We start from the raw sequence: 23,225 nt of genomic DNA, 5'->3' as shown, positions 1-23,225 counted from the left end.
CTTAAAAAAAGAATATGGAAATATATCATACAGGAAGTGAAGGTTCTTTCTGATCCAATCCAAAAGTTGGATTGTAATATAATAAAATTCCATTGCTAAATTGAGTTTGGTTAATTATATAACGGGATTTTTGTGAGGATTTTGTTTGGAACTGGACACTGAGATGAATTGCAAAGAGAAAAGAGAATTTTGGAAATGAGATTTTAAAAAAAAAATCTCCTTGGAGTTTTTGAATGTGACTTTTTTTCCAGAGAAGTGTATTCTCACAAATGGGAAAAAGGGATTATCAGTATGCAGGGTGAAGTGGTTCTGCGTTTTTGAGTCAGAATGAGGCCTGGCCTGCTGGGAAAGGCCGCGTGGGCTTGCTGGAGCTCCTGGAGGCCCTTCTCGACGGCCTTGCCAACAGCAGCGATAAACCCTTTCACCACCCCGTTTCCTAATGGGCCAGGCTGGCCCCTGTGCCCTCTCCCTTATTCCGTAGTGTGTGTTATCAAGAGCCCTGATGTGGTGATTCTCTAGCAGATGGCTGGGTACAAGTAAGTGCTGAATGCCTGTTTTCACTTCCCCCCATTCCCTGAACAAGACTTCTAGCTTAAATAAATTATCTCAGTTATCAGTTAAATTAATTATCCAGGGAAATTGATCAGTCCAGTATCCTGGAAGAGGCTCGAGGTTTTCTGGTGGCCGTGTGGCTCACCTGTGGCGGGAGAAAAAGCCAGGGGCTGGAGGAGTCGGCACTTGGGCTAGGACCCGGGCTGTCTTTCTGGCTGTAAGCCTCCATTTGGCCGCTCTTTGTGGGCATTTTAGCAGAGAACTTTGCTTTGTTATTGCCCCTGCTCCAGGTGGATGTTGGCGAGTCTAGGATGCTTTCTGAGCTGGCAAGGTATGTCCCCTGACTGCCAGAGACCCCATTATTGGCTCTTTGTCACTGTGGGCTTCTGTTCCATCTCCTGTAAGGAAAGGGTGAAGGATGCACATGCTGTTTCCCTCCTGTGGGTGGGTGAGTTCTGGGTATATATGTTCTTTGGAATAGACTCACATCCTCAGTTGGGAGCTGCTGTCTTGGTGACCCACATGTTGTGGGACCCCACGTTCCTGGTAGAGGCTCTTACAGCCAGCTTATTCGTGCGCTCCGGTGTTGAGATGTCCACGTGGAATGATGCTGGGGTTAGCATCCTGGCCAGCTCTTCTGGTCCACTGCTAGACTTGAGATGTAGAAGTCTGCCAGGGCCTTGGCTCCAAAAGGATGCCTGCTTGGCTCTTGTCTTCCTCTTCTTAAATCTCTTCCCCCATGACCCCCGGAGTTCTCTGTCTGCCCACATCACGCTCCTCTAACACCTCCCACCATAAAGTGTCTGGCTTGTGGTTGCCCCACAGCCAGTACTGATGAAGAAGTGAGTGAAGGAGCCCTTTGCAGCCATTTTTTCTTGGTCTCTCACCACGTCACATACACCTAACGAATGCCTAGATAGACTGTGCCCCTGGATTCTGTGCTTTGTTCGTGTTGTCACCTTGGTCTGCAGTGTCTGTCCCTCCCTGAGTCTCCCTCCCCACCACCACTGGCTTTGTGTTCCAAGACACCTGTCAATGCACCCATCACACCCGTTTGTCACTCTGTCTCCTCAACTCAAGGGTGGGCTTTGTGAGCATTGGGGGATGCGGTGGGGGGGGGTCCCAACACGGCCGTGAAATTTTCTTTTTTCTTATAGCGGCTGAGTAGCAGCTCAGGCATCCCATACCTGTGTTAATGCATGAATAAATGAAGGTCTAAATAAATGGCCAATCTTAAAAGGATAAGCAATTATGGGGTAAGGGAGAGATGTTGGATGTGATTGTCAAGGTGAAGTACGAGCTGTGGACAGGTAATAACAGAAATGATCTCTTGGGGATCCTAGAGGGCTTTCGTGTTTTCAGCCAAGTGATCAGTATTGCTTTCCTTTGATTTATGGAGGAGCCGGCAGGCTGTTACGGGGAGAACAGTAGGAGTAGACCCTGCCACGTGGGCAGCCATGTGGCTCAGAGGGAGGTGTGGAGCGGGTTCCGTGTCTGGGTTTGAATCCTTGTTCTGCCACTTTGTAGGGATGGAATGAGTTTCAATCTTTCTGAGCCTCAGTTTGCTTAGGTCTGAAATTGCCCTACTTGGCACGGGTGCATCTGGAGAGAGGCTGTCCTGGTCTCTGCTCATCCGTCTGAGGGGGTTGGCGAGTGGTTCAGGGAAGGGCCTTCTCTGATTCATGGGTGGAGAGTTCCTGCAGACCCTCCACGCGTCCAGCCTCCCTGGGAGACACCACCCATTTTCCCCACAGAGCCCACAGTGGCTAAGGGAAGACGAGGGGCTGCAGCCTTTCTAACAGAACAGCTTTGGGCTCTGCAGATGCCAATAGATGCATTGAGGAGGAAAGGGTTGCCGGGGCCAAAAAGTCTAGAAAACCCAGAGTTCAAGGTAACTAGCTTTCATTGCTACAGGACATCTCAGAGCCATTCATACCTGATGTACATTTTAGCTTCCCACAGAGAAAAGAGAGCAGCTGTTCCTAACTTTGTTCTGTCACAGACTGAATGATCTAGAGAATGATAGACGCTGCTCCTTGTACCGCACCACCGGGGAGCGAGGTTCCTGCCCACCCCTCAGTGCGTAGCAGTGAGTTGGACACTGTTTCCATGGTCATTCTCCCCGCCTCTCTGTCCTCCCCAGCACCTCTTCCTGTGCAGACCAGCCGCGGTTTGGGTCCATCTGCAAGCGGCCCAGACCCCTCGTGCGCTGTGGGTTTTGTCTTTGCTGCCATGAGACCACTAATGGGGCTGCAGCGTGGTGTTTCCCACACCAGAGTCACCTGGAACACTCGTTCTGTGGGTTGTTAATAGGTGTTTTATGGAAAAAGTGTTTTCTGGTCATATAAGTCTAGGAGACCTGTGAAGAATCAAGCAGAATGGAAAAGTGCCTGTATTGCAGGCCTCGTCAACACCTTTCCTGTGCTGACCTGGTCTGGGTGCTGGGGGATATATTTGGCTTTTCCCAGAAATCATCGGACCTAGCGTCTTTTTCATAGACACCTTCTCAGACTAGCGTTTTGGGGATGATGCTCTGGGAATCCCACGTCTGGCTGTGCGTGGCCTGTGCCTGGCTCATGTCCTCCTGCTTGGCTGGGTGGCACTGGGGTACGGCTGCATTAGAGGCTGCAGAACTGAATGACAACCCCTAAAGAGCCAGCAGGGTCCACGCTGGTCTTCCTAAGCTTTACCAGCAATTCCTTTCTCCCTAGGAATCCAGACCCTTCAGTCCTTTCCCTTAATGATAGAAAATTAAGTAATGCATATTCCTAGAGTCCAGTGATACTTGGCACTTGGCTCTTAAAACTGAGTCATCCTTTGTCCTTTCCTGCTTGGCTTGAGGGAAAGGCTGGAGACCCAGTAAGGATGCAGGTATAAGGCAGGCTACATAGGCCTTCCGAGTAATTCTACCATGAATGTTATGGCATGTGTTATTTTTTTTTCTCCCCTTGTTGTTATAATTAAACTTGTTATTTTGACTTTATTGCAGGGTCACATGCAGTTGTAAAAATGAATAGAGAAGGATCCCTGATACCCTTATCCCAGTTTCCTCCAGTGGCACTGTCTTGCAAAGCTGCTCACAATCAGGATATTGACACAGATAGAGCAAGATACATACAGAGAAGCCCCCTACCACAGGGTGTGCTCTATTGCCCTTGCATAGCCACACCCACTTCCCTCCTGGCCCCACACGCTCCTGGCAACCTCCAATCTGTTGTCCATATTTATAATTTTCTCGTTCGAACAACGTTATATAAATGGAATCATGCAGTATGCAGCCTTTTGGAGCTGGATTTTTTTCACTCCACATAATTCCCTGGTGATTTATCCAGATTGTTGGTATAATAATAGTTCATTCCTTTTTATTGCAAAAAGTATTGCAAGGTATGGATGTAGCACAGTCTGCTTAACCATTTCACCCACTGAGGGACATCTGTTAGGAATAAAGCTACTATGAACACTTGTACAGTTTTTGTGTGTGTGAACCTAAGTGTCCATTTCTTTGGGATTAATGCCCAGGATTGCAGTTGCTGGGTTGAATGGTAGTTGCATCTTTAGCTTTTTAAGAAACTGCCAAATATAAAATGACTGTACCATTTTATATTTTATATTTCTATCAGCAATTTATGGGTGATCCAGTTTCTCCACAACCTTGCCAGTTTTGGTGAGTCTTATGTTGTTTTATTCCAGCCATTAAGATAGGAGTACAGTGATACTTCATTGTGGTTTTAATTTGCATTTCCCTAATGATGAATGATGTTGGACATATTTTCATATGCTTATTTGCTACCCGTATATCCTTCAGTGAAGTGTCCGTTCATGTCTTTTTGTCCATTTTCTATTGGATTGTCTGGTTTTTGCTGTTGAGTTTTGAGAGATCTTTACATGTTCTAAGTACTAGTTTTTTGTTGGATATGTGGTTTAAAAATATTTTCTCCCAGTCTGTAGCTTGTCCAGGGTATTTTGCCATATATGTTTTCAAATTTTGATGATGTCCGCTTTCTCAGTTTTTCCTTTTATGTATTACAATTTTAGCATCAAATCTAAGACCTCTTTACCTGGCCCTAGATCCTGAAATTTTCTCCTGTGTTTTATGGTTACACATTTTAAAGTTCATAATGACATGTCTGAAACAAAGAAGAAAATTGAAGCTTGTGATTCCAAGAAAGAAACAGAGCAAGTGTCGGTTCTCATAGGAATCTGGGGTGGGCCAGATGAGGTGATGGGCAGTGTGGCTGGTGCTGGAAACAGTGCCACTTTGATGTTATAACAGCTCTTATCCTCTTTTGGGCTCCTTAATCCCTCCGTTACACATCCTTAACCCTCCCAAAGTGCAGTCACGTCGCAGGCTGAAGGCCTGGGAAATTGCGTGGTAAGAGATATCTCAAATCATATGATCAGGCGATCGGAAGTCTTCCAGATGGTGCAGGAAGCAGGCCTGGTTTTATTTTTAAAGGCCCCTTACCACTGCCCCCTTTGCTGGGAACTCTAGGGCTGGTGGGAAGCTGGCATGTGTATTGTGGGAAATGTGTCCAGGCCGGCAGAGGAGACGTCCCTTCTGTTAGCCCTGAGGAATTCCAGGGGCACCTCGGTTCCCACAGCTCCAGCGCCTGTCCTTTTAGTGGGAGGCTGGCTGATCCAACTCCTGCCTGTTGCTCCAGGTTGCTGCACACCTGGAGTCAGGATACCTGGGCTTGCATGGTGGTCAGCTGAGTGACTCCAGACAGGGGCTCTTCCCTGCCCTGCGCTGGGTTTTCTTTTGTCCATTGGTTGATTGTTAGAATCCAGTAGAGGGCTACTTGAAGATTGTGCCTATTTAAACATTTTCTTTATTTTTTTTATTTTATTTTTATTTATTTATTTATTTTTGTTGTTGTTGTTTGTTTTTTAACTGGAGGGTGTTACAATCAGTTTGATTTGCTTCTGCCTTTCAGGGTTAGGAGTGCATCCTCTGGGGTGGTTGAGAGTGATGGGCGAGCAAGTTTCTTCTGCTCCCTGAGAATGCCCAGTTCTGTCCTGTCATATTTACTGTCTGAGGAAATAAGAGCCACTCTTTCCCACTTCTTTAGGGATGGGGAGGCTGGCCATGCCAGTCTTCTTAAATATAGATGTGTGAGGCCTGGTAGGGCCATGCAGCACTGCGCTTGAGCTGCTGTGGGCCAGGGAGGCCCCCGTGTATGAATGCAAGTGTGGAGGGCTCCAGGCAGGGTTTGTCCCTGTCCGTCTCCAGAGTTGGGCACTGCCCCAGTTGTAACCACAGACTTACGGTGTGGCCCAGTGTGGATATGGAGAAAAGGTGGGAGGTACAGGACTGTCCAGAGAAGCCTTCTTCCCCAGGACTTCTTCAGCCTGATTGTGTTGATCAGGGCGTTCAGCATGACCAGGTGGTTCTGGAGTCATGGTCTGGCTGCCAGTTCCTAGCTGCACTGCCTACTGCCTAACCATCCGCAAGTGAGTTCACCTTCCTGTGCCTGTATAATGGGTTGTCATAGAGAATAAAAATATACGTGCAGGGCCCCCCTGAGGAGCTGGGGGAAAACGCAGAGGTGTTGGGCTTCCTCACCCGGATTGTTGCTGATGTTGTCACAAACATTGAGGAATGGCAGTTTGATGTGCTGAGCCCTCTATCATGGGACTTGCCCTTATGAAGCTTGTTACTGCAAAGGAGAGGCTAAACCTGCTTATAATTGTGCCTTAGAGTCTCCCCCTGAGTGCCTCTTTGTTGCTCAGATGTGGCCCTCTCTCTTTCTAGCTAAGCCAACTCTGCAGGTGAACTCACTGCCCTCCTCCCTACGTGGGATCCGACTCCTAGGGGTGCCAATCTCCCTGGCAACATAGGACATGACTCCCAGGGATGAATCTGGATCCGACATCGTGGGATTGAGAACATCTTGGCAAAAGGGAGATGTGAAATGAAATGAAATAAAGCTTCAGTGGCTGAGAGATTCTAAATGGAGCTGAGAGGTCACTCTGGTGGACATTCTTATGCACTGTATAGATAACTCTTTTTAGGTTTAATGCATTGGAAGAGCTAGAAGCAAATACCTGAAATAGTCAAACTGCAACCCAGTAGCCTTGACTCTTGAAGATGATTGTATAACAATGTAGCATGCAAGGGATGACAGTGTGATTGTGAAAACCTTGTGGATCACATTCCCTTTATCCAGTGTATGGATGGATGAGTAGAAAAATAGGGACAAAAAACTAAATGACAAATAGGGTGGGGGGAATGATTTGGGTGTTCTTTTTTACTCTGATTTTTTTATTCTTATTTTCACTTTTTCTGGTACAAGAAAAATGGTCAAAAAATAGATTGGGGTGATGAATGCTCAACTATATGATGATACTGTGAACAACTGATCGTACACTTTGGATGATTGTATGGTATGTGACTATATCTCAATAAAATTGAATTAAAAAAACACTTCAAAAACAATAAAAAATAGATGCAAAAAATGGGTTGTCACGAGGTTTAAATGAGATACTATATGTCAGGAGCTGAGCCAAAGCCTAGCTGGTGGCAGGCAGTAACTATTGCTGCTGTATGATTACTGCTGTTCCTACAGCTGTTCCTACTGAAAAAGGAAGTGTAGTGTGCTGCTTTTGTGGCTGAGTGGCAAGGGGACGCACTGGGTGGTTCCACTACTCCATGCAGCCAACACCTAGTGTTTGCATTATTTCCTGGTGTAGGAACCTCCAAATCTCCATTCCAGGCTCCAGCTCAAAAGCCCTTTGCAGCATTCACCACCTGGAGCAGGCTAAGTGTACAGTTATGAATAGTAGGATTCGGGGCTTCCAGGAGGAGACTGTGGAACCCAGCACTGTCCTGCCTAGGCTGGCATTACTGAAACGTCCTTTGTGCCTGCTGAGTTGGTGGAGAAACCCTCACGTGGTGGCCCTGGGGTCCTGCCCTCTGAGCACCACCGGAAGGAAGGCCAGTGCCACTTAGGCTGGCCCTCCTGTCTGTCTTGTCCGTAAGGAACTCACCCAGGACAGGTGTTTCTGACTTAGGAATTAGGTCCTAAAGTTCACTGGCTAAGGTTACATTAACTACTTTATAATAGAGAAATTTAACTTATTTACGTAACTGATAACCACATTAGAATAACATGGAAAATAGAAAAGGGGAAAAATTTAGTTGTCAACATACTGTTCCTGAGAGCAATGTGTTACAGCGTTTCCTCTCGGTTTTCTGCCTATCAGTGGTTATCATGCAGACTGAACAACTCTCTGTCCTGCTTTTTTCTGGCTTAGCGTTCTGAGTGTGAGTACTGTAGACCACTCCATGCCTGAAGCCAGATGGAAGGACGGCTGAGGGGGAGGTTGTGTTTCCTTTGGAAATTTTGAGTAAGGTCACCCTATCTTCTCTTTGTTGGTTTAATTTATTCCACTCCTGGTTGGTGAGGCGCATCAGGAGCAGAAGCCAGAATAGCACATGATAAAGCCTTTTGGTCCTGGATCACCCCTTGGTTCCCTCGACTGCTGCTGAGCATTTATGAAACTTGGAGAGAGGTGCTTGCTCTGCAGAATTTGTTGGTCTATCATTCCAGACGGCAGGGGATGGGGAGACTCTTCCCATCCAACCCTAGTTGGTGCGGAGGCTTCACTTGAGAACCGCTCATTGTAGCTTCCCCACACACTCTTCTAGTGGCATATGGGCACTGCTTGGTTCTAGGGTTTGAACCTGGCCACTCCCACCATTTTGTTCTTTATCCTTTGCCATCTTTGCATTTCCCACCTTTCTTTGCCATAAACGATAGCTGAGCTCCTTGAGTGTGTGCCACTAGCTACTAGTTAGGGTGTGTTGGTTTTCTTCCTTCTTCCTCGAGGGGCAGAGCTGAACAGGCACAGGCCCACAGATCTTGAAAATTGTAATGAGAATACACTTAAAGTTATTATTGAGGAGAACTCGAGTGAAGCCAGCTCGGCTGTACAGTGCACACAGGCTCCACGCTTGTGCCATGTTGTGACTGATAGGACGCAGCCTGAGAGCTTGGTGCTGAGCCGACATCGCGGCACGGCTCACGCCAGCGGGTGCCGAGGGCTTTTCAAGGGGTCCAAGTGTAGGAGCACCAATGATATGCTGGGGGTGGAGGGTAGCAGGTGGTCAAGGAAAGGGAAAAAGAAGAAAAGAAGGTACATATTGACTCATTTAGAAGAGAAAAGGTCCAGGAGGGAACTGAGTGGCCATGCTGTCTGGACCAGAAGAGATTAATACTTGGGGCTTTTCAGACTCAGAGGTGCCAGTTCCTGGGTTGGAATCCCGGCGGAAGAGCCTCGTTGTCCCTGACTTTCTGTCTCCTGGCCCAGCCTGGTGCCATCTTGGCCTGCCAGGATGCCAGGACAACTTACCTTCCCGTGGTCATGGACCTGGCACCCCAAGTGGCGCCAACCTGCACTAGGAGTTCCTGCCAGTGTTAAAACAGCACTGTCTGTCTCTCTGTGGTGTGCAGTCCAGATGTGGCTTATACAACCTCCTTGTTTCTGATGGGAATGCCCCTGGTGTTGAATCCCTCATTATTCTTTGCCCCCAGTTGCCAAGGCCCTGGGCAGCAGTGGGGAGGGCTGTGTGTGGCCAGGTTGGGGGCATAAGCCAGGGCTGGCAGTATTCACTGCTGCTGCATGTCAGAGACACTGCGCTTGCCCAGTGTGTGGCAGATAAGGATTTTTGGTCTGTTGTGGTGCGTATAATCGTTTCACCTTTGTCTTGATGTGTGTCGTTTCACCTTGGTTGATCAGTTGAGAGTTTGGAGTTGAGCTGAACTAGGGAACCTGAAAATCCATTTTATTCAGCATTTTCTTATAAATAGGTCTGTCAGCTTCTCTACCTAAAAGAATCAATTCTACCTTACACCTTTCATAAGCCAGCCTGCCTGCCTGCCTGCCTGCCTGCCTGCCTGCCTTCTTTCCTTCCTTCCTTCCTTCCTTCCTTCCTTTTCTCTTTCTTTCTTTGTTTTAATGTCTTTCTTATTAATTGATGGTTGATCCTGCCTCAGAGTCTGAATTACAGATTTCTTTGTTCAGGATTGTTGTGGCTGATGTAGGAGGTTGGGCTAAATATTTATTGAGCATCTTCTATTTCTTCTAGGGGCTAAGGATATAGCAGTAAATAAAACAGGCCCCCAAATACAAGCCCTTGTGCAGTTTACATTCTAATGATGCAATGACCTTAGGGCTACTTAATATCTTAGGATGGTTTTTGGTTTTGTTGTTTGCTTGTTTGTGCATCTTAAATGGAATGCAGAAACATTCCTGGTAGTTTAGGTTGGCCCTTGGATGGATTGGATCCTGAGAATTTGCAGTTGTTTGTGGGTTCGGTTGCTGCAGACCTCACAGAATGGCAGTGGCAGGCTCTTGATCATCTGTAGGATTCTCTGTTCCTGATATTGGGCTTCCGGCTCAATGTGCATAAGCTGATGGGTGGGAGAACCAAGTGGGATCTGCTGCATCAAGGTCTCTGGGGCCACTATGCAGCTCCTATGTCCTATGGGGATGGGACATCAGGTCTCCTTTGCAAGGAAGTAACTGAAACGATTCATCGAAGACTCCAACGGGAGAGTGACCCTAGAGGAAGTGAGCGGGTTGGGAGGTTGGTTGACACAGCCCTGTACTGCCTTTGGAGGGTTTGACCCTGCCTGGCGGAGGCTGTTTATCCCGCCACTGGGCTGCTCTTGTTTTTTCATCCGATCTCCACCTGAATAAACAGATCCGGAACGTCATCTGCAGCCAGGCTGAGAATCTGCCAAAATTCCCCGGGGAACTGGTGATTCACCAGCAGCCGGGGAAAGAACGAGTGGATGAGCAAGAGTGAGACCTGCTTATTCTGATTCTCATTTCCTGTCCAGCAAATAACCCAGGCTGGGCTGTTTCTTAAAAAGACACCAGTTTCTTGAGCATGTGATCAATTTATGCAAAAGAACAGATGGTTTTGATTTTCATTTTAAGAAGATAGACATGAAGCAGGATAGTGAGAGAGGGTGATGCTTTAGACTAGCATTTTGAGAAGAGAAATTTTTCTTCAAGTCGGGCTAGGAAAGCTATTCTGTAGTGTTTTTTTTCCCTTCTAAAAATATCTTATCTTCACTCTAAAGTTGCGTATGGGTGTGGTTCCACAGCATCAGGTACATTCAAGCCATTTTTTTGCCAATTTGGGACTTAGCATTATTAATTCAGACTTTTTGGTGCTCCTCAGGTCCCTACTTATAATTAATTAATTTTATTTGATACTTGAACACAGGTTAGGTTGAGCTTGGCCGTGTTTTGTGACCCAGATTCTCTTCCTAATGATTTTTCAGGGTGGGGATGCAGGTAGGGACGCACATGAGGGGGGTGGCATCTGACAACGTGGTTGAATAAAGCAGCATGAAACAGGGCACTTGGATCAAATGGCTTTCAGATTCCTTTCATCCCTGGGGGATTTGTTTTTTTTTGTTTTTTTTAAAGAAATTGCTAGTTCTGCGGAGGCTGAACATATTCTGGCCCGGTGACCACAGCGCAGCCACGCCCAGCCCTTACACGCCCGACAAACACATGCAGATGTGCTGCAAGACCTGCCCAAAAGGCATGTCCATGTTCATGGTTGTGGTTTGGTAATGGCCCAAGCTGGAAACTCAATGTCCATCAACACTAAAAGGGAAAAAAATAAATTGTGGTATGTTCCTTCAGTAGAAATATTATGCAGCAATGAAAAAAGAATGAATTACTGCTAGTACACATAACTACATTGATGGATTTCATTAACAATGATGAGAGAAGGTAGCCAGGTACAGAAAAGCACATATGGAATGATTCCATGTATATAAAGCCTCCAAACAGGCAAAATTTATCATTGATGGTAGAAATTAGAGGTTCTCTTTGGGAAGAATACTACTTTGGAAAGTGACAGGAGGAGGGAGGCTTTTGGGGTGCTGAAAACGTTTTATATCTTGACCTGGGTGGTAGCTACCTGGGTCATTATAAACCTGTATTCAGTTATAAAAATGCGCTGAGCTCTGCACTTAGAATTTATGCCCCTTTCAGTAGGCTTGCTATATTTCTATTAAAATGTTTACAGAGAAACGACTGCTAACACTTGGCCATATGGCCTGTTTTGGTGGTGCGTGCTGTCCTTTTGGACAAGGGAGAAACAGTCTTCTTGTGGGTTCTTGGAATGATTAACATTTTTCAGGGCTTGCAGTATTAAGCCAAACCCTCTTAGATCTAGGCACTAAGGCACCAACGCCCTTAGGTGGAGCACCCCACACTGAGTTTTACGCTAAATCAGTTAAATCAGCCTCACATTGTGTGGTTTTCCAAGAATGGGAAGTAAAATTGCACTGTAGCCACCAGTGGCACTTAAAGGTGTGTGTGCCACTTTCATCCATTAGGACCAGACCTTTGAGAGGCCTACTGTGTGGGGGGCCAGTGGGGTTGGGCAGTAGGATGCTGAGCCATATAAGAGTTCTAGGGCCACATGATGGTGGGGAAGGTGCAGAGTGCTGTGGGGTGCAGAGTTTGACTGACTCACCGTATTGTGATCACTGTGGGGAATTTGGGGAGAGGTGGTTGGGGGGTAATGTTTTTTTCCCATACTCAGAGGTTCACGGAAGACAGAGAACTGTAACTTGGATCTTGTCAGTTTAAGTAAGTCATGTTGGAAGTTTGATGTTGCTCTTGCTGGAGAGTTAGCTCCATGGGAGTTGACCGTGTGGACCTCTGTGAGTCCCATAGTCGTCTGTCTGGAAGAGTCTCGGGGCGTGACGGGTTAGATGGGAGGGCTGGGGATGTTTCTGCCTAATTGGCAGAATGAAAGAGTAAGGATGTACAGTGTGAATCTCTGTTCTGCAAGGTAACCCTGTTTGCGTATCTCCACTGGCTCCAGTGAGAACTTGGGTCATCTTTTGAGGAATATAATGATGATGTAGACTTACATTCCATGGAAGAGGGAAAGATTGTGAGCACTGGTTAGTGTCTGCCGTGGGCACTGGTGGGAGAAAAGGGTTCTCTTTCTACAGTAGGAAGGTATTTAGCCCCATTTTATAGGGCCAAACCAGATACAGAAAGAGTGATTACAGAGTCCCAAGTTGCATGAGAACTAGAATTAGAACGTGGATCTCTGCTCCCAGAAGCCTAAACTGGTTGCTGTACTGTAACAGACCAGAGTCAGCAAATTATAGGCAGTGGGCCAAATCCAGCCTACCGCTTGTTTTTGTAAATCAAGTTGTATTGGGACACAGCTATCCTCACTAGTTCACATTTTCTCTGGCTGCTTTCATACTACAGCAGGCGAGTGGAGTAATCGTGACAGACGGCATGGCCTACAAAGCCTAAAATGTTTACTGTTTGGCCCTTTATAGAGTAAGTTTGCTGACCCATGGTGTAGACAATAGGTGCATAATTTCACGAAGCAGCTGTTACTCACTTGACCCATCTTGGCCCTGCTGCCGTGGGTCTCCTGCCCCTTTCTTCCTGGCTGTTACCTGGGACAGGAGATCTCTTCCATTACTAGTGGGAATATGTTGTAAGCCCGGCTTTCACAGAAGGGTCATGGAGCAATCACTTAAGATAAAAAGTTTTAAATGTTGGTTTCAAATGCCTCTGTTTGTTTTATGTCTAATTTGACACTGACTCTGAAAATGTGGCCAAGTGGGGAGAGCTTATCCTGCCTGCTCTCGGCCTTTGAAGACTGATTTTATTTTTGAGGCCTTCAACAGGTGTTGGTTTAATAGACTCCTGCCGGGATAAGCTCTCCTTGCCCTGGAGGGCAGCCCAAGGGGTAAACTGATACTGGATGGTGGCTCCTGCCATGGGATTGGCCACCACCCATTGCTACCAAGCTGCATACCTACGGAATCTGTAGTGTTTGTTTGGTGGTAGGGAAAGGCTGGAGTTCCCTTGGTGCAGCCAGTAAGAAGCAGTCCTGGTGTGGTAGCATCCCCTCCCCTCTCAACCATCTCACTTTTTGGTAAACTCAAGCAGATCCTTTTGCAGCTTTACTTTCCCTGGGAATAAAGATACATGTTCCCCCTCTAAAGGCACACCTGTAAAGACATGGTCTCAAAGAAACTGTCCTGTTCTTTCCATCCAGAATATCAAGGAGTCAGAGCTTTAGTTTCATCTTCCTGACTTGTGGAGATTGGTTTGCAGAAAGCCCTGTGCAACGTGGCCGCTCACACAGGGCTTGGGACTCAGGCTGGCCTATGCCAACCAGTCTGAGTGGATCAAGAAACAGCCACTAGCATTCAGACTGGACCACGCCCTGCTGAAGGCGTAGGGGTTGACCGTGGGGGAGTGCCTTACGACTCTGGCAGGAGAGCCGCTGGGATGGGCTGGATGAGAGTCACGTCCCCTTGGGTTTGCCTCTGGGCTGTAGTTGCCTCTCAGCTGTGTGACCTTGTGCTCTTCAGCCTTCAAGTGGAGATAATAGTACCCACCTCATTCGATCGTCATGTGATCTCACCGATGCTTCACCCAGGGCCTGCTACGCGATGGGTGTTTGGTAATTGGTTGGCTATTATTGAAAAAACTTGGAGCAGGATTTGGAAGTTATAAGGACGAGCGTGGGTGGTCTTACGAAGTGGGCAGTTATGATGGAGGGAGAGGATGACCACTTGTGTTTTCCCATGGCTTTAAAAACACGGACAATATCATGGACGTGAACACCAGGTTGAGCCAATGCAGCTAACGCCCTTTCATGCCCGCTCAGCTCGAGGCGGTGGGAGGCTTCTCTTGGGGGTCTCTGGCTGATTGCTCTACTTGACGCATGGGGGATCTCGGAGGGGATGTCTTGGGCAGGCAGACCACCCTGGTGCAGTGGGTGGGGGTTGGTGGACTTGCTGCAGGAAGGAGAAGGGGACCATAATCATGCTGCTCAGGGTTGGGGATATATTGAGTCTCCAGCCACCCTGAATGCTCTGGAAGCTGGGAGCTAAGGTTTGTTTTGAAGCATGGCTCGCCCAAGTGGCCCTGCCTTCCCAGTGGCTGGTGTTGATGCTCTCCAGCCAGTACGGGCTTGGCTCACATTTGGAGCTGAGAGGGAGTGTTCTGAGGCAGCCCTTTGTTCCTGCGAGGGGCCAGGCCTGGCTGTTGGCATGAAATACGGCAGAAGTGTAGACAGGAATCAATCAACTCATTCTTTTTCCAGAGTTCTTCCTACAAAGTAGATCCTGAGCTTGGCCCTGAGAATACAAATATGACTAATAAAAACAAGATCTCGCTTTACTGTGCAACTGCTGCATGTCAGGTCACATCCACCCTGTGGGCATAGGAACCTCATGCCCCCACTTTGCAGGCAGGTTCCTGCACGGGTGCACACGTGTGACGGCGTTGCCCAATGAGGAAGGGCTCTCCGACTTTGGGAGGAGTCACTAAGGGTCAACAGGGACATCTCACACGGCGCGAGACTTCCTCTGCGAGGGAAAGGGTACATGGGGATACACAGGGGTGCAGAGCTGAGAGGTCGGCTTTCCTGAGCAGGGGGTGTGCAGGAAGGGGTTGGTTGGAGTCCAAGGCAGAGAGACCAGGGTCGGGGTGAAGGGCTGCATCGGCACGTGCAGCCTCAGCAGCTGGGATGGCAGTGCCTGAGCCCCAGGACCTCGGTGGGCTCAGTCGAGCCTGGCAGTGCTGTGACGGGGCATTCGGCAAACTATTCTCTCCTCATGCCACCTGATTGAGTTCATTTGCTTGCATGGTTTCACTTCTGCCTCCATGTTGCTGTGTCCAGCTGCAGCTCTCCTGAATTCAACCTGTACCCACTCTTTCTGATTCCTTCAGCAAATATGATTGAGCCCCTACTATGTGCCTCATGTCGTCCCAGTGGCTGGAGATGCAGCAGTGAGCAAAACAGACCCAGGTCTCCACCTTCATGGAGCCACATCCTGGAGGGAGAGAAGATGTTCAATAAAAGAATAAAGCAAAATGCTGAGTATATTAGATGATGATGATAAGGGCTGTTGAGAAAACAATGCGGGCAAGGGGGTGGAAAGTACATGTGAAGGGGCTTGTGGTTCCAGGAAGGGTGGCCAGGGAGGGCCTTATCGGGAAAGTGGCATTTGGATGGGGCCATGAAGGGTGTGAGGGTGAGCTGTGTGGCTCTCTGGGGCAAGCATCCCAGGCAGCGAGGACCGTGAGTGCAAAGGTCCTGGAGCAGGAGTCTGCCTGGTATGTCGAGGCCCAGTGAGATGGAGAACAGGAGGTGAGACAGTGAGCCCTGCTGAAGGCCTTCCTCCTAAATGAGACGTGAGAGGCATTGCTTAGTTTTAGGCAGAGGAGTACTGTGAATTAACTTGTTTTTAACAGGATCTCTCTGGCTGTGGAGTTGGGAATAGACTTAGTGGAAAAGGACAGAAGATGTCGCCCATAACCTGCTAACCCAGTCATCTCACAAACTCAATCTTTGTACAGTGTGTCCACCCAGTCCCTAAGGTGCCAAACTCAGAAACTGAGGGTCCTCGTTTAATTGTGCCCCACTGTGCTGTCAGCTCCAGGTTCTATGGCCCCATCTCGTGTCTCCTGTGCCTCTCCGTGCTGCACTCTCACCAGGACCACTGTGACTGGGTTCCCAGCTCCTTAGCTTGGCCTGGGAGTGGTGTCCTGATGCTGTCCCACCAGCCCTGCCAGCTCCAGCACGCTGCCCTCTGGAGCCTGCCCCCGCGCCTTCTTCCAGGCAGCGTTAAGCTCTCCTCCCCTCTTGGCTCCCAGTGCATTTTGTGGATCCTGCCACTGTGACACCCGCTCCCATGCACCATGGTTTCTCATTTCCCAGGCTGCCTCTTCTGCTAGACTGGGAACTTTTTCCCAGTGTGGGAAAGAGACCTCACTCACTGTAGCTTCTTTTATCCAGAGTGGGCCTGGTGCAGAGTGGGGACCTAGGGCATGTTTGATTCAATGAGTAAAGAGACTGAAAAGAAAGAAGAGGAAAGGTGTAAGGTGAAAGGCAAGGAGACAGCCAGGAGGTGGGGGTGGCAGTGAGAGAAATGTTAGGCAGCTCTCCCAGGCCCTTCAGCTGTGATGGTCTCGCCCGTGCTGGAGCCTTCCGTTTGCTACTTTGGGCCAATAGCCCCCCTTCTTTTTTCAGACCCTCTCTTTTTTCCCCGGCTCTCTGGCACCACTTTCAGAGTTCCTGGGTGAGGCCAAAGCATTGCTCAGCTCTGTTGCCTTTACTTCTTTCTTCCCATGCTTTACATAATAAAGGTTTTCTTTTCTCTTTCTTTTGGAGAGCGAAAACTAAAGAGACTATTAAAGAACTTAATGAAGAACTAAAGGAAGTAGCTTTGGAGGGAGGGTAGGAGGGCTGATGGGAAAACTATTCTTCCATTTGAGGGAGATGTTGCTGTGTGCGGAGTTGTGCCCTTGGAAATGGATTTTTGAGTTCAGGGCCTGGGAGACTTGTGAAGAAGACAAAGGAGTTGACAAGGAGCCCCAGAGCTTCTGGGAAAGAGGTCCTTGTTTATGCCTGCTGGAGCTGATTTGGTGAAGTGTTTGTTTAAAGGAGATGCCACTTTGTAAGACCCTTGGCGTACTCATGTTGTGTTCAGGCATGCGTTGGTTGGCTGAAGACTCTGACACTGTTTACTCGGAAACGGGCCCGGGTGAGTGCCTGGAACCCGGAGGCCCAGCGCGTCCCCGGCAGTTTCTCAAGTATCTGAATATAGGAATCAGGGCTGGAGGGACGTGACTCTGCTAGGTAGAGCCAAAGCCACGAGGACAGTTCCTCCAGCCTTTGTTAGTATTTGTTTTCTTTCTCCTGATTGTATATACTGCTTAGCTGGTTAGATTGTGGGTTTGGTGGAAATGGGATTACAGGCCCAAATAAGTCTTGGGTGGAAAAATGCCTTTCTTGGGGGTGGTAAATGCTCTGAACACATGTTAACATCTGCCAGATGCTTTAGTGTGGTTTTTCAGGTTGGACTTTCATATCCCCGGGAAATGAGGGCCTGTGGTGGTCCCTGCCTTCCAGGAAGCTGTAGCACATAGAAGTAAAGACTTGAAGCTTTGAGCGGGTAGAGTCAGGAGGTTCAGGGGATTCAATTCCAGTTAGATCAGCTCCTGCTGCTCTTGTTAGATTGCCAGGATTTGTGTCATCTCCTTGTTGGTTTTAATCCCCTGTACCTATCGCCATGCCTCACACATGGAAGAAGTCAGTAAAATGTGGGGTGTGTAATGATGTATTAAGTTGTATTCACAAAGTTCTGGGCCCTGGTGCCCACAGTTTTGTTCTCTGTTGGGTTAGCCTGGGTTCTGGAGGTCACGGATATGAGTTAGACTGGGAGCTGGCCAGCAGAGCGCGTATCCTTTCTATAGCTGCCTCTGACGAGGACTGCTGGGCTGTGTGTGGTCTCACTTATCAAGACTGTTCTAGTCCCTGGAGAGAGCAGTAGGTCAGTGTTCAGTCCAGCCCTCAGCCAGCAGATAATAACCTGATGGAAAGAGGAACGGGAGATTGAATTTTAGGACTGTCATTGCATTTGTAATTTTCTGAAAGAGCAAAACAGCTAGGAAAAAGGTGTCTCAAAGAAGTAGCAGGAGAAACAATAATTTCCTATGGTTTCTTTGAAGAAAAAGAAAGAAAGAAATGCTCCAGTCACTTCTCTTTGTGTGTTTTAGGCAAAACAATAAGATTCGCAGCGTGGAGGGGAGTCAGTTGCAGCCTTACCTTTCCTTAGAAGCGCTGGATCTGAGTTCAAACAACATCACGGAAATCCGGAGCAGCTGCTTTCCACATGGGCTGCAAATAAAGGAGCTGTAAGTGCCTCTGTCCTGCCTCGCGTTGCTGCCCCTGCATCCAGGCTGGGTAGCTGGGTCCGTCTCTTGACAGGTCTTCCCTGAGTCCACGGGGATGTACAGACCTCCTTCAGCCTTCCCCAGCATGGCAGGGCAGGGGGCCCAGGTCTGTTGTCTTCTGTTTCCCCATTGACAGATGTTATAGACAGGCAAGGAAGCTGAAGCAGAGGAGGTTCAGTAGCCCACCTGAAGAGGAGAATCTAGGAATCAAATATAGGTCTATTTCAACTATGAAGCCTGCTTTCTTTCTAAGATTTACTGAGAGGTTTCCAGGAAATCATACAAGATTCAGGGCTAGCTGAATTGGAGGACGAACTCTCTACTTAGGCTTAACTTGTCAAAGATCAGCTTATCTTCCTGGTATACAAAATAAAAACAAGCCACTTTGGGAGCATTTTTAGTCTGTTTTGTGGGTTCTCAGGGCCTTTTAGATTTCTTTGCCTTGTCTTAATGCCTTAGCAGGAAAAAAAAAAAAAGGTAAAACCTATTATTTAATCCATAGCTTGTTGGTAGGAAACCGTTAGTTTGGGGAAGAAACTGAACACCCAGGCTACAGAGACGTTTTCTGATAGCATGTGAGTGTTTGGTCCTGTATGGCCACTATTCCTGAGGGACACTGGAGTTCACTTGTGAGGCTGGTTTGTGTGACCCATCTCTTCAGGGAGGTCATGTCTTGGCATACCGATTTTCCAGGTAAAGCCCTGAGGAGAGCAGCAGTTTCTTTCTTAGGGCGCATCAAGGCATCAGAATTGGAAGCAGGAGGCCTTGGACTTCTGCTAAACTCCTCATGAGGGTTTTTGGAAAGGTGTCCAGCTGCCACCTGACAGTTCCTTGTTTGGAACAAAGAATCCACCATCTGCTCAACTGAATTGCAGTGACCTTTTGTTCCTGCATGAAAGCAGGAGGGACTTTCTATTTTGGCATAAATTGGCCAGTATATCTTAATCACGCAGACTGGTCTTTAATCTGAAGTGTTAAGAACAAATAGTGCAGCCACATTTGCAGAGAATCCTCATGTGCCCTGTTATGGGCCACTGCCCGATGCAGGGATGAAACGTGCCTTATTCCCTTATCTTCTCCACTGTGGTGGGTTCTCTCTGGTCTTTCTCCTTTACACTTATGAAAAACAATTGGCAGCATTTGTCTGGAGAAGGTAGAAGGAGAGGTTTGGGGGATAACTTTTCACAGCAATGCCATTTTGTTCCTGCTTTTTCTCTCTTTTCTCCCGTTTTCCTCAACTATTCGAGATGTAATTGGCATACAGAGCAATGCGCAGATGTTAGCTGTAGACCACAGTGTGTTTGAGAAACGTGCCTGCCTTTCCTCTATTGTAAGACGAGGTGCTCCTTACATGATCTTTTTTTTTGTTTTTTTTTTTAATTCAGTTTTATTGAAATATATTCACACACCATATAGTCATCCATGGTGTACAATCAGCTGTTCACAGTACGATCATATAGTTATGCATTCATCACCGCAGTCTGTCTCTGAACATTTTCCTTACATCAGAAAGAATCAGAATAAGAATAAAAAATAAAAGTAAAAAAAGAACACCCAAACCACCCCCCCATCCCACCCTATTTGTCCTTTAGTTTTTATCCCCATTTTTCTACTCATCCATACACTAGATAAAGGGGGTGTGATCCACAAGGCCTTCACAGTCACACTGTCACCCCTTGTAATCTACATTGTTATACAATTGTCTTCAGGAGTCCAGACTACTGGGTTGGAGTTTGTTAGTTTCAGGTATTTACTTCTAGCTATTCCAACACATTACAGCCTAAGAGGTGTTATCTATACAGTGCACAAGAATGTCCACCAGAGTGACCTCTCGACTCCATTTGGAATCTCTTAGCCACTGAAACTATTTCGTCTCATTTTGCATCCCCCTTTTGGTCAAGAAGATACTCTCAGTCCCACGATGCCAGGTCCAGATTCATCCCCGGGAGTCATATTCTGCATTGCCAGGGAGATTTACAACCCTGGGAGTCGGGTCCCACGTAGTGGGGAGGGCAGCGAGTTCACCTGTCGAGATGGCTCAGTTAGAGAGAGAGAGGGCCACATCTGAGCAACAAAGAGGTACTCAGGGGGAGACTCTCAGGCACAATTATATGCAGGTTTAGCCTCTCCTTTGCAGTAACGAGCTTCATAAGAGCAAGTCCCATGATCGAGGGCTTGGCACATCAAACTGCCAGTCCCAGTGTTTGTGACAACTTCAACACCAGTCCAGGTGAGGATGTCCAATACTTTTGCACCTTCCCCCAGCTCCTTGGGGCGGGTGGGGGCGTGGGGTGGGATGTAAATATATTTTTTATTCTCTGCCCAAATTACTTTGGGACCCTTACATAATCTTTTAAGTATAGGTCCCACTGAAGCTTCATTTGTTTTCTAAGGGGAGTCTCTGCAGATCTCTTCAAGAAAAGAGTGTTTCTTTGAGGCATTTACAATTATTAAGGTGAATCTGTTTATAGGCATTTATTATGTAAGTCAGAAAATGAGACCCGCTTCCAAATTTTTTTTCCATTTTTTAATTGTGAACTTTAACATATATACATAACAGTGATAACTTTCAATGTACGATTTCACAAGTAGTTAGAGAGCAAATATCAAAGAATGTCATGGGTCACAGCTCCACAATTTCAGCCATTTCCATTATGGTAAAATATAACATAAATACAGAAAGGTGTCATCTCTTGATGTGTAGCTCCATAAGCAGTTATATAGGCAGTTTCAAAAATTGTTATGGGTTATAGTTCTGCAATTTCAGTTCTTTCCTTATTATGCAATACAAGGTATATACAGAAAGGTACAATCCAATGAGCAGCTATAGAGCAAATCCCAAGGGATACTATACCATGTCATTCACTTCCTCGCAGCCATTCCAACACCCCAGCATCATATATATAGAGCGTTTCAGTATTCATAGACCTTTGTTCCATCTTATCTTGTTTCTTGCTACCCCTTCCCCTCACTTAGTCTCTTTCTCTGTCTTCAGGTGTGTCTAGGCAATGAGCACCCTAAGTTTGTCATCTTAAAATGAGGGTGTAGACAGTATGGGGAAAGGGGCTGCATCTGATAGTTTATCTTAAGAGGCTATTGCCTCTGCGTTTTAGGACTTGTCTGGTATAGGAACACTCTGGAGGATTTAAGTTTCTGAAAGATAAACTTTAGTGAGTGCACCCGCTTCCAGATTAAAGGCTGTTTCCTTGAACCCGCTCTGACCTTGCCTCTCAGTTGACTTTCTGCTTTGTAGGGTTTTTCTCATCAGTCCTGAACCATAACCCCTGGGTCCTGGGAGGGGAGGAAGGATTCCTGCAGGGCTGCTGAGGTGGACCCTGCCTGGTGGGGGCTGGTTGGCAATGGGCACCTGACTTTCACCCTGACCCTTTGGGTGGCCCATGGCCTGCTGGACATGAGACAAGGCCTTGATTGGACTGTCCTGACACCTGCCTTTCTCTGGGTGACCATCGGGGAGTCAAGGCAGGGTTTGCAGCCTCATGGTGACAGATGTCTGATTGGAACCCTGTGCCTGTGGGTGTGCCTTACCTTATTCTCCCCACTTGGTCAGGTCTGGTGTCGAATGGAATGAGAAAGGCCTTCTGATCACTCTCTCATTTTCTCCTCTGAATATTCTAGTAACCTGGCGAGCAATCGGATTGGCACCCTGGAGTCAGGGGCATTTGATGGTCTGTCCCGGTCGCTGCTCACGCTCCGCCTGAGCAAGAACAGGATCACCCAGCTTCCTGTGAAGGCATTCAAGCTGCCCCGGCTGACCCAGCTGTGAGTGCAGGGAGCCGCACTTTCAATAAGGCTCGCCACGCTTTGGGGGGGGGGGGGCAAGCTTCCCCCAGGACCTGGTTCCAAATGCAGCCCCTTCCTCGCGCTCCCAGTAGGGCTCTGCAAAAGCTGTCATTAATGGCCCTGCAGCCACACCTAATAAAAGCAAATTAGGAGCTGGGTCTGGTGCCTGTGGGCTGCCTCATGTTGCTGAGAAAAAGGTCAGTGGAGTATGTGATTCCTGTCCTCACAGGCATTTTGCAAAATGAAGTGAAGAATCCTGCTGGTTAGCTGATGTTGACTGGTTGAGGCTTAGGCTGTGTAGGTTCAGCTTTTTATTTATCTTAGAAATAAGTTCTAATGTGCCCATAAAAATCTCTACCTTGGACGTTCTGGTGCCTGGCAATTCTTGGACAGTTACTGTAGTAGTTATTGTAGTGAGCAAGAGATGCAACACGGCGTTTACCTCCTAAATCTGTTAAGGCAGTTGCTGAATTAAAACAACAACAACAGCAAAAAGGATTTATTTGTTTAGTTTTTTGCTGACCAAGGCTGAGTTACCCTCCTAGAATGGCACGGGGTGTTGGATTCAAGAAAACCTCTGTTAATCAGAACCTGATTAAAGATCTCTGTTCCCTGTGTCCTTTTTTTAGTTGAAGAACACATGTCAGGAAACTAAGCCGCTATCAGAGATTTGGACTAAACAAAACAAAACAATTGTTTAGGGACAGGTTGGATAGCAGGACTGGTGAGCCCAGCACACAGCGTGCCTCTGCTTCGCCTCCTGAGCAGGCCTGCTCAGCGTGCCTTCCGGAGCCCTCTCTGCTGAGTCCTTACAGAAGGGCTCCTTGACACTCAGCAGGTTGTGGGAGAGTAGGGGAGAGGGATGGGGGTGGGCATGGTCATGAGACACTGCGGAAATATTTGGGGAAAACCAGGGGCTTTCTGGTTAACCCCGAGTTCTCCTGCCCCTTCCTTCAGTGTTACTAATGGATCCAGCTCACCCAGATTCCTGAAAGCTGGGGGTTCGATGCGGTTTCATCACGCTGGGGCTGTAGGCCAGATGTGTGTACTTCAGGGGGGGTTCTCCTTTCCCATCCCATAGGCAGTGACTTCTCTCCCTAAGTAGAGATCTT

The 23,225-nt window shown here is 47.6% G+C and overlaps 1 protein-coding gene across 2 annotated transcripts in view; it reads left to right on the top strand.

Annotated features, from left to right (window-relative positions):
* The window catches only part of LRIG1 (leucine rich repeats and immunoglobulin like domains 1), a 123,663-nt gene that overhangs the window by 70,443 nt on the left and 29,995 nt on the right, over positions 1–23,225 (top strand). For both annotated transcript variants that reach the window (XM_037799929.1, XM_037799927.1), the window contains exons 4-5: positions 18,136–18,273; positions 21,949–22,092. In XM_037799929.1, the coding sequence (XP_037655857.1) occupies positions 18,136–18,273; positions 21,949–22,092 (282 nt within the window). The remainder of the gene's footprint in view (positions 1–18,135; positions 18,274–21,948; positions 22,093–23,225) is intronic.

The sequence above is a fragment of the Choloepus didactylus genome, chromosome 1, assembly GCF_015220235.1.
Source record: "Choloepus didactylus isolate mChoDid1 chromosome 1, mChoDid1.pri, whole genome shotgun sequence".
Classification (NCBI taxonomy): Eukaryota; Metazoa; Chordata; class Mammalia; order Pilosa; family Megalonychidae; genus Choloepus; species Choloepus didactylus.
This window is presented reverse-complemented; position numbering and strand designations above follow the sequence as displayed.